Source organism: Elephantulus edwardii, unplaced genomic scaffold, assembly GCF_000299155.1.
Source record: "Elephantulus edwardii isolate Elephantulus edwardi_28Jun2011 unplaced genomic scaffold, EleEdw1.0 scaffold00068, whole genome shotgun sequence".
Classification (NCBI taxonomy): Eukaryota; Metazoa; Chordata; class Mammalia; order Macroscelidea; family Macroscelididae; genus Elephantulus; species Elephantulus edwardii.
In genome coordinates, this window is record NW_006399818.1 from 886,412 (window position 1) to 901,181 (window position 14,770).

A 14,770-nucleotide genomic window follows, 5' to 3' on the forward strand; every position below is an offset into this window, starting at 1 on the left:
TTGTTCTTTGCTTTGTTATTGTGATGAATTACACTGATGGCTTGTCTTATGTTCATCCATCCTTGCATACCTGTTAGGAATATCACTTGGTCATGGTGAATTATTTTTTGATGTATCATTGGAATCTATTGGCCAGGATTTTATTCAGGATTTTTTCCTCTATGCTTATGAGAGATAATGGCTTATCATTTTCTATTTTGGTAGTGTCGTTTCCTGGTTTTGGTATCAAGGATATGTATGCTTCATAGAATGACTCTGGGAGAATTCCATCTTCTTCTATTTTCTGAAATAGTTTATGTAGAATTAGTAACAGTTTTTCTCTGAATGTTTGAGGATAAAATAGATGAATGGACCCTCTAAAAATCAAATCCCTATGCACATCAAAAAATTTCTCCAACAGGGTAAAAAGGAAAGCCACAGACTGGGAAAAAACATTTGGTAATGACATGCCTGAAAAGGGACTAATATCTAGAATTTATAGAATACTCAAGCACCACAACAAGATAAAGATAATCAATTGCAAAATGGGCACAGTTTATGAACGGACACTTCACCGGAGAAGACATTCAGGTGACAAACAAACACATAAATGTTTAAAATCCCTTGCTCTAAAAGAGATGCTAATCAAAACAACTATGAGACAGATATCATCTCACCCCAGTAAGAATAGCAAATTCAAAAGAGCAGCAAGCATCAAATGTTGGTGAGGTTGTGGAGAAACTGGAGTGTAAAATGGTGCAACCACAATGGAAGGCTGTATGGCGCTTTCTCAAAAAGTTGCAAAGCGAAATACCTTTTGACCCAGCAGTTCCACTACTGGGAATATACCCGGAAGAAACCAGAATTGCCACCCAAGCAGATATATGCACAGCTATGTCTATTGCTTCTTTGTTCACAATAGCAAAGAGTTTGAAACAAATCAAGTGCCCATCAACAAATGAATGGATAGAGAAGCTGTGGTGTATTCATACAATGGAATACTATAGAGCACTGAAAAACAAGGAACTCATGAAATATTATACAAAATGGGTGACCCTGGAGGACATTATGTCGAGTGAAATACCTCGGTCACAAAAGAAAAAATAGTGAATAATGCCACACTTGTAAATCAGGACTGACATCAGGGTTGGATGGAAACTAAGAGAAGAGAGGATAAATAATGCACACTGCATTGAAACAGTTGAAGGAAAAAACTGCTTAAAAGGAATATATGATTAGTTATCATTTGTATGATAACAGTCCAGAATAAGAACTTGATAATAAAGTGGACTGGGGTTGGGGTGACAAATGGTACAACAATGAATTTTTTTTTCCAGAGAGAAAAGCTAACTGGGATGGGGCAGGGAGGAAAATGTGCAACAATGAATGAATGGAAATCCAAATTCTATATAAACTTTCATTAAAATCACAATAAAAGGAATAAAAAAGAGTACACTTTTTTTCAAATGTTTATACTGTCTTCCCTATAGTATTTTTTTAAAAGCCCAGCAGTTATATATCTTCATCTTGATTCCCATGACCGTTAGAATACCCAGAATAAGAAATCATTCCATGGATGTTTTAGTTGAATGAGAACCAGAATGTGGTTAGGAATATCTCACAAGTTTTTATCAATTTTACCTTAACTGTTGATAACTCTGAGTCACATGCAACTCAATGCATGTAACAGCAACAACAATTAATAACTCTTAATAACCTTATTATGTATCTATTGCAAGTAAAGTTGAAAGGTAGAATTAATGATGAAATAATATATAATAAAATATCCATTTTACTGACATCATCAGAAAATAGACTATTTAGGTAAATTAAATTTTGGCTGATTCAGTAATAATTTTTATTGATTTAGTGAAAGTGTAACTTTTGCTATAATGCATGACAATTTTTCCAAATGAATGAATGGATTTTTTTGTCTTGTATTTTGGAATGTAATAATCTTAATATTTGAAAACCCTATAGTTTAAACTCTCTAATAAATTTGTTAATCTATTTGACATAGCATTTCCAAGATAAATGTAATGCATCAAGTATGAGTTCTGACTTTCTTAAGAAATCAGATATCTAGACCTCATCTCATGCCCAGTAAAATGAAAATCTTTACTTTGGGGACCTAGAATGTATTTGTAATTAAAATCTCTAGGTGGGTGTAAGAAATAACTAAATTTGGGAATAAAGAAGATGAGACATACGAGAAGGTTTTAACCTGGGTGGATCTTTCCCTTTCTTTTTCTAATAAAAACTGTTTTATTTCGGGGAGTTCTGGTGGCCTAGTGACAAGAAGCTGCACTGCAATCCCAGAGGTACACAGTTTGAATCCAACAGATGCTCTGCTGGAGAAGGAAGGGCAATCTCCTCCGGTACCAGTCAGATCCAACATGATGGCGCAAGCGTGCGCGCCCGCGCGCGCACACACACACACACTTTAAAGACAAATTCCGTTTTATCCTTTTGTTTATGTGGTTAATAATTGCAAACAATGTCATTCATCTCCTTCAGAGAGGCATCCTATTAAAAGTGGCTGAAACAATCAAAAGTTGGACTTCATTTTCTCAGTGCAGTAAGAAAGATGACTTACTTCACAAGTTGGTAAGTGGACTCTATTTTTCTTTTCGGGGTTTCAGTTTATTAGAGCTGATGAGGCAGAATTTCTTTTGCAGCTGATTTGGGCAGTAATTAATTTTTATTAGAAAGTCAATAATTTGGGTACCTTTTCCTAGTCTTATGAAATACACCTCTGTCCTGTAGAGTGGCCTATTGGGTAAAGACTTGCACTGCCAAGCCAGAGACAAGCAGTTCAAAGCCACCAGCTGCTATCTGGAGAAAGATGAGCATTCTCCTCCTAGGTAATATATAGCCTTTGAAAAGCCACTGGCGGGTCTGCTATGTGTTGGTTCTAACTTGATGGGACACATAACAACTAGTAGAAGAATTCTATTTAGAATGGATGTTTTTGTAGTTATTGCTATCTTGTTGTATTATTGGTTTATTGCTACCATCTTCCTCTGTTCACGATGCTGTTTTCAACAGAAAAAGGAATAGTTGTGGAATCATCTTCTTTTTCACTTTGTAACTTAACTGTTTGCATCCTTAACCCTCAGACTAATTAACTGGTTTTAATCACAAGATTGGGGCAAAATAAAAAATAGCTCTTCTCTCCTATTACTTTTGTTAATCTATTACTCTATGAAAGTTTACTATGTAATTTAGTCTTATAGTTCTGACAAATCATGGAATTTCACAGACTTGAAATTGTCAACGTTGAGGGCCAATAAGGTTTGGTATATTTTATAAATTAAAAAGTCCTTCATTCAGATAGTCCATGTTGGTTTAGGAATGTTTATTAAGTTCAAGAATATTCAGCTAGAAAAGTGATAGATCTATAGTTTGAACCCAGACAATCTGGAACCAGCTCCTGTGTTAGTTTCATAATAACACATTACTTATACCTTCCTGCAGGAAAAAGATGGACAGTCTCTTCCCATGTGATTTACTGCCTCTGAAAACCTCTTGGAGGGTCAGCTGTGAGTCAGCTCACAGTACACAACAGCAACTACTTCTACCTTGAGTATTATTACTTTTTTACTAAAATAACTTAGCAATTCATACTGGCAAGTTCTCACTTCAAATTCCATCTTTGATAGAGGTATATTAAGAAGGTTAATGAAAAGTGCAACAATAGATGAATGGAAATCCAAAATTTCTATAAATGTTCATTAAAAATATTTTTTAAAGAAAAAAAATGTCAGTGAAGTGTCTTGCCATCTAGATAGAATTTCTATCCAGGCTTTTGTTGGTATGTGTTGTCAAGTTAAGCACAACTCATAGTGACCCTATGAACAACAGATCTGAACCTTGTCCTGTCCTGTACCATCCTCACCATTTAAGACATACTTGGGCCATTGCTGCAATCACTGTTTTCAAACCAACTGGTTGAGGGTCTTCTTCTCTTTCTCTGACCCTTCCACCTTTCCAAACAAGATGTCCTTCTCCAAGGAATATCCTCTCCTGGCAACATGCCAAAAGTATGTAAGAGAAAGAATTTTCATCTTTGCCTACAGGGAGTACGGTGGCTGTATTCAAAGTTGTAGTCTTTGATCTTTTGCAAGTTCTTCAAGACCTGCTCAGTTTCAGTAAGCAAGGCTGTATCATCTGCATAATGAAGGTTACTGATGGATCTTCCTTTAATCCTGATACCACATTCTTCTTCATAGAGTCCAGCTAATAAAATTATTTTCTCAGCATATAGATTGAATAGATATAGAGGATAGAATCTTGATGCATACCTTTCTAAATTTTAAGCCATGTATTGTTCCCTTGCTCTGTTCACACACAGCTTCTTGTTCTAGGTGAAGGTTTTACATGAGCACAATTAAAGTGCCCTGGGATTCCCATTTTTCTCAGTGTTAGCCATAATTTGTTATGATCCACACAGTCAAATGCCTTTGCATAGTCAATAAAACACAAATAGATATCTTTCTGATATTCTATGCTTTCAGCCAGTATCCATCTGACATCAGCAATGATATCCATATAATTTATGATGTGTGGGTAGTAGTTTAAGGCTATCTGGCAGGGCCAATCCTGCTCTAGACCTAAGAGGCTAAGCAAAGGGCGGTGGTGTCAAAAAGGTTCCCTATCCTGATAGAATCACCTATTTCTACAATGATAGTAGGACTATGGTAAAATAATGTGGATCCATATACTTTTTTTTTATGATTAAATGGTTCTCTGCATAGTCCTCATCTTTTCATTCTTAATTATTTGCCAGTAGCAATGTACTTCCATGTCATGATTCACATATAATATCAACTTTTTTATGCACTCCTTTTGTGCCTATACAACTGCCCTTATGTCTATTCTGGCTGATAGCAATTCTCCAATGGGTTTCCAGGGCTGTGAATTTTAACAGCCCTACTCCAATGAGCCACTGGTGGATTAGAATTGCTAGAAACGCCGTGAAGTCCACTATATTTTATGCCACTAGAGTGCCTTATTTTGCTTATGTTATGCAGAGTTGTAGGAAATACATACCTGGGAAATAGTTTGGCTCCACGATCAGCACTCTTCATACCAGAAGCCAGAAAATTAAAAGATTAATTGCATTGAGAAAGTCTGCTGTCAGGGACCTCTCCAGAGTACTGAAGAGCAACAATGTCAGTCTCGAGACTAAGGTGCACCTGATCCAGCCCATAGTCTTCGCAATTACTAGCTATTCATCTGAAAGCTAAACAATGACTGGGGATGATAGAGGGAGAATTGATGCCTTTGACCTGTGGTGTTGGAGAAGACTACTGAATGGACAACTAGAAGAAGAAACATCTTCATCTTAGAGAGAGTGAAATCAAACTGCTCCCTGGAGGCAAGGATTCTAAAGCTTCATCTGACATACTTTGGGTATGTTACAAAGAAGGACCAGTTTTTGCAGAGGGATTTTATGCTTGGGAGGGTGGAGGGATAGTATAAGAGAGGAAGACCCTTGGTGAGGTCCACTTGATTCAAGTGACTGTAGTAATGGGGTAGGTATGTCAGAGACAATAAAGTTGGCATAGAATAGAGCAGGATTTAGGGCTTTTGTACATAGAGTCGCTATGAGTCATAAGCAACTCGAAGCACATAACAGAAACAAGAAGTCAAAATTCACACAATATGTTTCCCATAGTACAGAACATCTATTTAGATATATTTAGTAATAGTGAAGTTCTTCAGAGATGCCTTTTCAGTTTTCATCTATTTTGGGTACCTTGGACTTGGGTTTCAATGTGCCATTGTGATGGTTGCTGTTGTTGTTAGGTGCCATTGAGTATGACTCATAGTGACCTTATGAACAGCAGATCTGAATCTCATCCTATCCTGTGCCACCCTCACACTTTCTGACACACTAGAGCCCAATGCGGCAGTCACCATGTCAATATATTTCTTAATTTTGTGGGTTTAGTTTTCCTAATAATATAATTGCCATGTTATAACATAGTTTTCCTATTTTCTATAAAAATATAGCTATTTCTTATTTTTTCTAAATAATGAGTAATACATAATTCTTCAACTTATCCTTAAAGAAAAAAATGGAATTTATTCATTTAATGTGAGAAATTCATTAATTTAATCTGATTCTATTTAACAGTTAAAATCATCAGGATATAGTTCTAATTCTTTATTTGTAGAGACGTTCTGATTTATATAAATGCCTCTACTTTGGATGTTTGATGTGTCTTGATCTCTTTTGAGTTCATTTTTTTGTACAGATACTATATGGAGAAGCCAAATAATCAACTAGCAGTGATTTAAGATTTGAAATAAGAAATTAGGATTATGGGAAGTTACTTACTCTGTTGACATCTGTTTTCTCCTATATGAAATGGAGAGGAGGATGGTAATATAGATCCATCCCATGGTTACTGTGAAAAGTAGACTACTGACCCTGACTCTTCTACTTCATATCTCCTTTCTCCATTGCATGCACACAGCTAGTAGCAGATGACTTTTTGTATTATGTTTCCCAAATTAGACTTAATTTTATTCTTTTCTTCCCTACTCTCTTAGCTCTTTTCTCTGACAACTCTTGTTCTTACTTTAAGACTCAGCTCAGGATCTCCTTGTTTTCTTTTTGTAGTTCAGCCATCACAAGTTTGATTCCTCTGTGCATTTCATAGTAATCTACGTATACCTCATTGTACGCCTTTTTTATTTTGTAACTTATTTTTCAGTGTTTAACATTAGATAAAGAATTCTTTGAGAGTAAGGATGTGTGTGACTCCCTCATCTTTTTGCATCTACATTGTGAAACATGGTGCTTAATGTATAGAAGATACTTGCTGATAAATGCTTGGATAGAAGAAGAAAGGGAAAGAAGGAGAAAAAGAAAGGAATAATAAAATGATCTGGTATATGTGAATGCATTTTGTAAACTACAGTCAAGATTCTTATGTGATTTTTGCATTTCATTCCTTAATGTTTTATTTTTAATAGCTGAATGTCCAGTTTTAGAAGGTCTTGATCTTGCCAATACAGTTCTTAGGTGTTGACTATATTGTTTTGTTTGGTTGGTTGGTTGGTTTTTGTTTTTGTTTTTTTTTAAATTTTATTATTTTTTGTATGTGTACCATCAAATCGGATCTGACCGGTACAGGAGGAGATTGCCCCTCCTTCTCCGGCAGAGCATATGGTGGATTTGAACCCTGCACCTCTGGTATTACAGTGCAACTTCTTACCACTAGGCCACCAGAGCCCCCCGGTGTTGACTATATTGTTACAGAATCTAAGGACAGCATCTTATATGTTATACTAATATATTTTCCATACAATTTTTTAATAAAGATTAAGTAAGTAAGTTTATTAATATGTAATTATCTTCTATATCTTTATTAAAAATTTGGGGGATTTTATGTTAATGTCCAAAAAATGCCTACGTCAAGCTTTTGTTTTATATGTACAATGACAGCAAAGCCTCCTCACACTGAAGATTGAGTGGAGTGTTATTTCTTCTTGCTGAAGTTTGAGCTGAAAATAAACCTATCAATCTTACCAGTACATTAGAAGCTTACCATTGAATTCAGAATTATGTATATATTAATACCTCTCTTCCTGTCCTTTAATGACAAGGATACTGGATTCCGACTTGACTCACTACATACCATCCTGCAACAGGAAGTGCTGTTACAAGAGGATGTGGAGCTGATTGAGCTACTTGATCCCAGTATCCTGTCTGCAGGGCAGCCTCAACAACAGGAAAATGGACACCTTCCAACACTTCGCTCCCTGGCAACTCCTAATATTTGGTACTGCCCAGAAAACATCTGTCCTTTGACTGCTTATATGTAAAGAAAGAGCAGAGGAAATCCATCATCATGTCCTTCATTATAAAGGCATTATTGTTAACTTTCCTTATATTTTAATGTTATGATATATCAGACATTAAAGGGGCGGCAGTTCTTTTCTAAAGTAAATACAATTATAAATAAAGTTGGAAAATCCACTTGGTTATTTTATACCTCCAACTGAGTATCATTATTTCTGTGCTTAGCTACTCAAAAAGCAGATATAATGTGTCACCCATGTGGCAGTGAAGTATATGTCCAAACCAAGTCAGTTCTTTATGTTTTTCTTTAATTAATAGACTATAACTGCATTGTAGTGTTACCAAGCATAAACTAGAACATGGAGGTAAACTGTTGACTCTTTTTAACTTAGTTAAGACTATTTCAGTTATAGAAATATAATTTGCTTATTCATACTATCCTAGAACTTTGCAGTCACTCAGAGTATTATGTAGTTCCCAGGCCATAATCTGTTTCTTTTTCTTAAGTGGATAGTAATCCAGATTTTTCTACAAAAACTGTTACTGTCTTTTCCTGTTAAAATGTGAACTTATTATTGACAGAGAAGAAAGAAATCAATCAAATTACTTCATGACTTTTTCAACTTATACAAACAGTGAAATTCCTTTTCCTTAGCATTCTGAATTTATCTCTTTCCTGTGATACTGACAGTGCTTCATATTATAATAGATAGCAAAGTTTTCTAAATCTAGTCACTCAAATATCATCCATCACAAAGTGATAAAGCCTTATTATGTAAGCTTTCAAGAAACTGAAAACAAAAAAATCCACCCACAGAGTTTAGAAGTATTTTCAAATTTTTACTCAAAAATGTGATTAAGCAAATATTAATGCAAATATTTACCTAGACTTTCATGTTAATACAGAAAAATTTAAGATAGAATTTTTATTAACATTTATTGTAAGTGTATTCTAAAATGTCATGGACTCCAGGGAACTCTGGTGGCCTAGTGACAAGAAGCTGCACTGCAATCCTGAAGGCGCATGGTTCACATCCACCAGATGCTCTGCTGGAGAAGGTTGGACAATCTCCTCCTGTGCCCGTCAGATCTGACTCGAGAGCACACAACAAAAGAGGAGTGGATGGGAAGAGTCATTTAAAGAAAAAAAAAGAAAAGAAAGAAACCATAAAATGTCATGAATTCCAAGAGAAATTGGATTCAGTAAATAAATACTCCTTACAAAGTGCTGTTACATGTATCTCTCTCTGTAGAAAGTTGTAATTCTTAACTCCCCAAATATTATTAATATTGACAGATATCCCTTCAGGCATCCCCTCATGCTTGTCTATTTTTAAATGTGAAAATTTTTATCAAAGGTCTCTTTGGTTAAAAGACATATTTTAGTTTAATATATTTGTAATTGATTGAACTAAAATTAATTTTATACATATTTTGTCTTCAATTAAAGCAGTGTGAAAGGACAAAACATGCCCCTATCAAAGTCTAGCTGTTATGTGCCATTAAGTCAGGACTGACTCATAGCTGAGCCTCCAGTGGGTTTTCAGAGACAAAATCACATGTGAAGAGATTTCACATTTTTCTCCTACAGAGTAACTGGTGAATTCAAACCTCATGCCTTCAGGTTGGCAGTGCAGATCCTTACCTCTAGGCCATCAGAGCTCCCTAAAGTCTGTAGTAAGTATGTCTGCTTTCCAAATTAGTGAGATTGAATAATCCATGATTATTATTTAACATTAACATTACTCTATTCAGAACAGTTACTCATTCTGTATATCTAATTTCTAATTGAAAAATTAAGGATTTTATGGGCAAAATATTGAATGATACAGGCTGCATCAAAAGAAGATAGAGGGAGTACACAGAGTCCCTGTACCAAAAAGAACTGGCTAAAGCAGAAGTGTTTCATGAAACAACTTATGACTTATGTTCAAGAGGCAATAGAGATGAAGGAGGAAGTTCAAGCTGCTATGAAGGAATAGGCAAAAAAAGAAGGCCCCAGGAATTGATGGAATACCAATTGACATATTTCAACAAACGGATGCTACCCTGGACGTGCTCACCAGGCTGTGCCAAGAAATCTGGAGAACAACTACCTGGCCAACTAACTGGAAGAGATCCATATTTATTCCTATTGCAGAAAAAGGTGATCCAGCAGAATGTGGAAATTATCAAACAGTATCACTAATACCACACATAAGCAAAATCCTGCTGAAGATTATCCAAAAACAGCTAAAACAATACATTGACAAAGAACTACCAGAAATACAAGCTGGGTTTAGAAAATGTCATTGTACTAAGGACATCCTAACCAATATTAGATGGATCTTGGCTGAAAGTACAGAATACCAGAGGAATGTCTATCTGCATATCATTGTCTATGCAAAGGCATTTGACTGCTTGGATCACAACAAATTGTCACTAATCTTGAAAAGAATGGGATCCCAGAATACCTAATTGTGCTCATGCAAAATCTTGGACCAGGAGGCAGTCATCAGAATAGAGCAAAGAAACACTGCATGGTTCCAAATCAGAAAAGGAGGATGTCAAGGATGTGTCCTATCTCCAAACATTTTAAATCTGTATGCAGAACTGATGATTTGAGAGGCTAGACTTTATGAGGAGGAATGTGACATTAGGTTTGGAGAAAGACTCATCCACAACCTGCATTATACAGATGACACACCCTCAACTTGCTGAAACTGAGGAGGTCATGAAGCATCTGCTCCAGAGGGTCAAGGACCTAGTCTGCAGTATGGATTGAAGCTCCACGTCAAGAAAACAAAGGTTGGCAAAATCGTGATAGATGGAAAAGAGATTGGGATTGTTAACAGCTTCAGCTTACTATGTTCCATAATCAACATTCTTCATACCAGAAGTCCGGAAATCAAAAGATGAATTATGTTAGGAAAATCTACTGTCAGGGACCTCTCCAGAGTACTGAAGAGTAAGGGTCTAGAGACTAAGGTCTACTTGATCCAGCCCATGGTCTTCACAATTACTTGCTATGCATCAGAGAGCTGGACATTGGACAAGGATGACAGAAGAATTGATGTCTTTGAGTTGTGGTGCTGGAGAGAAGTATTGAACATACCATGGACTGCCAAGAGAACCAATGGGTCTGTCCTGGAAAGGATGAAACCAAGCTGCTCCCTGGAGTCAAGGATTGTAAGACTTCATCTTTGGGCATTTAGCCAGGAGGGACCAGTCTTTGGAGAATGATATTGTTCTTGAAAAGGTGGAGGGACATCCAGGAGGGCAAGACCCTGGATGATATAGATTGATAGACTAACGGGGGTAATGAGGGTAGGTATGTCAGAATCAGTGTGATTGGCTCAGGATACAGCAGGGTTCAGAGCTATTGTGCATAGGGTCGCTATGAGTCATAGTTGACTTGACGGCACATAACAACAACAAAAATTAGGAAAATTGGCATAGATTGTGATTGTGACACAGAATGGGGCAATGTTCCGATTTGTTGTTCATAGCATTGTTTTGAGTCATGACCAATTCAAGGACATCTATTTGGAAAACCATTTCCATTTTCTTAAGAAATTGTATTTCCATGAAAGCAAAGTCTGACTTTAGGAAAAGGATTTATATTACCTCAAAATAGTATTTTTTAAATTAATTTCATTTGTTTCTTGGGTTAAAGATTTCTTGTCAAAAAAAAGTAGTTAAAGAGGAAACTTATTTCTAATATCCTTTATCTAAAGTTGGAAATTCAGATCTTAGTACTTAAACACCAGTATCTAGTTTCTAGATCTTTCTGACTCTGTCATGATGTTTTTAAAAAGTCATGTTTAGATAGAATCCAGTATTTTGTCTCTTTACCTAACTAAAACTTACAGTTGTTTTTACCGATTTAAGTAACTCTTTTTCTTTGTTCCTAGGGATGTCTCAATGCTATTTGCCTTCATTAGCTTGCTGGTTATGCTTCCTACTTGGTGGATTGTTTCCTCCTGGTTGGTATGGGGTGTGATCCTATTTCTTTATCTGGTCATAAGAGCTTTGAGGTTGTGGAGGACAGCTAGACTACAAGTGACTCTGAAAAAATACAAAGCCCGCTTGGATGATACTGCAGCAAATAGCCGAGCTTTTACAAACCTTGTGAGAAAAGCATTGCGTCTCATTCAAGAAACGGAAGTCATTTCCAGAGGATTTACACTGTGAGTTCACTTTTTAAATTTCATTTTTCAACCTATTCTTTTGTACCACCTAGTGAAATGTGAATAACTATTAGTTCTTTTCATTTCAGTCTTGTATTTGCAGGAAAAATTTGTTTGACTTTAGCACCTATTAAATTCTGTTAACAGCTAAGTAAAAGAATAGATATGTACCACATTTAGTGTGTAATATGATTCTGCTTATCTACCTTGAAGAATAGAGTGCTTTAAGAATAATGACTATTTCTGTACATTATCATGTGTTTTATATTACATAATGAGAGTGCCTAATACCAGACCTAGCATGCAATAAAACCATTGCTTTCAGGGGTGGGTCTCCAACTCATAGCAACCTAATAGCACCAGATAAAAATACCCCACAAAAGAAGTAATCTATATGGGGTCAAGTAATAAAGCTATAATCTTCATGGATTCTTTTGCCCTGGGTGCACCTGATGAGTTTGACTCGCCAGCATTCTGTTAGAGGCCAAGCACTTAACCGCTGAGCCACTATTAGCATGTAATAGGTACCCTTATATTTGTTTCCTTTGCTTCCTGCCAGTTTCCCTCTTTTCCAAGTTTAAATATTACATTGACATGAATTAGTTTTCAAAAATGTCAACGTGTGTTGATATTATTCTTTAGGTAAATATCAGCAGTTATTAATAATGGCATGATACTCTCAGAATTTCATGCAGCAGTGTGTCACATTCTCACAGGAAATTAAATATCAACCAGTCCAGCTATAAGTGTTATCCAGGCTACTTATTATTAAAGTGAAAATTACATTTATTGAATTATCTGTTGAATAAGCTATATTCCATTTACTATGCTAGACACTTTGCATACAGTTATGATAAAAGTGTATGATTTTACATACAATTGTATGCTAAGGGTATAAAATTGTAAGTAGAAGAGCAATTATTCAAATCTATTTCCATCTAACTTCAAAGCCTGTTTTCCCACCTGCCAAACTAATATGATGGTTTATATAACTCATATAAACTTTGCAATCTGTAGAAAGTGAGAATATAGTGAAAGATAATAATTACTCTTAATTAGTTGTATCTGGAATATCAAGATTTATAAGGTCATTAGGTACTCTTGAACACTACTTTAAAAATCGTGGTATGTGAAAATTGTGCCTGGATAAAACAAGAAACCAGAGAGTAGGAGAATCTCCAAAGTAAAGATCGAGAATCTTCGCTCTGTTGTATTCTAAAACAATATTTAAGCATTTTTCAAAACATTGAAGGAATTTTTAAGTTTTCTTTTCTGCGTAATTAAAAATACAACAATCCTTTGTGGTTTTTTAATTATAGCTGAAGTTCACTTCTTGCTGATTGTTGTTAGGTACTGTCAAGTCATTTCAACCCATATTGACCCATGTTGCTAGATGAGAGGAAATTTTAAAAGTTAGACGTCACACTAATGATAAATATTAGACCCTTTTTATTCTTGATTTACACAGCATTTTATTGAAGGAGTTTTTCCAGTCAGAATGGCTATGTCTTCATTGCTTTGTCAGACATGTGTGGAAGATTTTCTATTATTTAGTATTATCCAACTTTTCTTTTTAATTTTTATTTTATATTGGTTTACTTACAAAGTTTGTCTTCATTTTGTTTCACACAATCCTTTATTCACATTGTGTTTCATACAGCCATTCCCACTCATTGTATTTTCTAAAATTAAATCAACATTGAACTGTGCCCGCCATTAGCCTGTCTTTCCAGATCCCCACCAGATCTTTCCCATTTCTTCCCCTACCCCACTCCACTCATAAGTTGTTTCACCCTATGATTTCCCCCCTCCCATCCTTACTTCTCTGCTCCCACCCTCCCACGCTTTTCCTCATACATGTTACTAGTTTTCTTTCTATTTCTTATTGTCCAGCTTTTACCACATTTAAGGTAAAGTGTGCCAATTAGGCATTATTTGCTTCCAGATTATGCCTTTGCCCTTTCAGATGACAAACGGGAATGAAAAGAAACATTGGAAGGTCTTATACGTCATCTGTCTTAAATTAACTGTATAATGTAACAGGGGGGAAATCATGAAGAATTCTAAATCATCTAAAAGAACCCATTTTTAAAACTGTTCAGTAAGATGGCGCACAGTCAGTAAATAATACTATATATTAAAATCAAGACTGCTGTTTCTTCCACAATCTATGCTTTCTTCCAAGTTATTTCAACCCTTTTATTGCTTCTGTTTTTTTATTTTAAAAGACATCATTATGTACTGCTTTTCTAGATTTTTTAAATGTCTGAATGTATTTTCGTTTGTTTTTAAAAATTTTTTAAGATTTTCATTAGAAGCCTTGTTTTACATATTTATAGATATTTTAAAATTAATAAATTTTAGTATTTTGTTAGGAAAAGTGATTAATCAGGTGAAAAACTATTATAAATGTATTTAGCCATATATGCTGTTAGTTGCAGAGGTCTGATACATTATGTTATTGTTGTGACTAGGTGCTGTCTTTCAGTCTTTTAGCAAACACCATGAAAGGTGCTTCCTCTTGAACTGTTTTGAGCGTAGCTATTATGCTAAATAGTAACGCTTACTTTGCCTTTCTACTTGCATTCCCCTGTTGGCCACTGGTCCTGGTATGCTTCCGCGTCCCCTACTTCATTTTGAGTAGGTAAGTGCCAGTGGCAGCAGGTGGGTAAGTAATTCTACCCTACGTTTATGAATGTACAGAATGTATTACTGTATAATAGTGGATTATTCTGTACAAGTGACCAGTATACAATCGATTAACATGTGTATATATCTTAAGGACATAAGTTTATAAACTTATAAG

The 14,770-nt window shown here is 35.5% G+C and overlaps 1 protein-coding gene across 1 annotated transcript in view; it reads left to right on the forward strand.

The window, feature by feature from the left end:
• The window catches only part of VEZT (vezatin, adherens junctions transmembrane protein), a 133,532-nt gene that overhangs the window by 78,177 nt on the left and 40,585 nt on the right, over nucleotides 1-14,770 (forward strand). Inside the window, exons 3-5 of the mRNA XM_006888488.1 lie at nucleotides 2,497-2,586; nucleotides 7,600-7,775; nucleotides 11,689-11,964. Coding sequence (XP_006888550.1) covers nucleotides 2,497-2,586; nucleotides 7,600-7,775; nucleotides 11,689-11,964 — 542 coding nt within the window. The remainder of the gene's footprint in view (nucleotides 1-2,496; nucleotides 2,587-7,599; nucleotides 7,776-11,688; nucleotides 11,965-14,770) is intronic.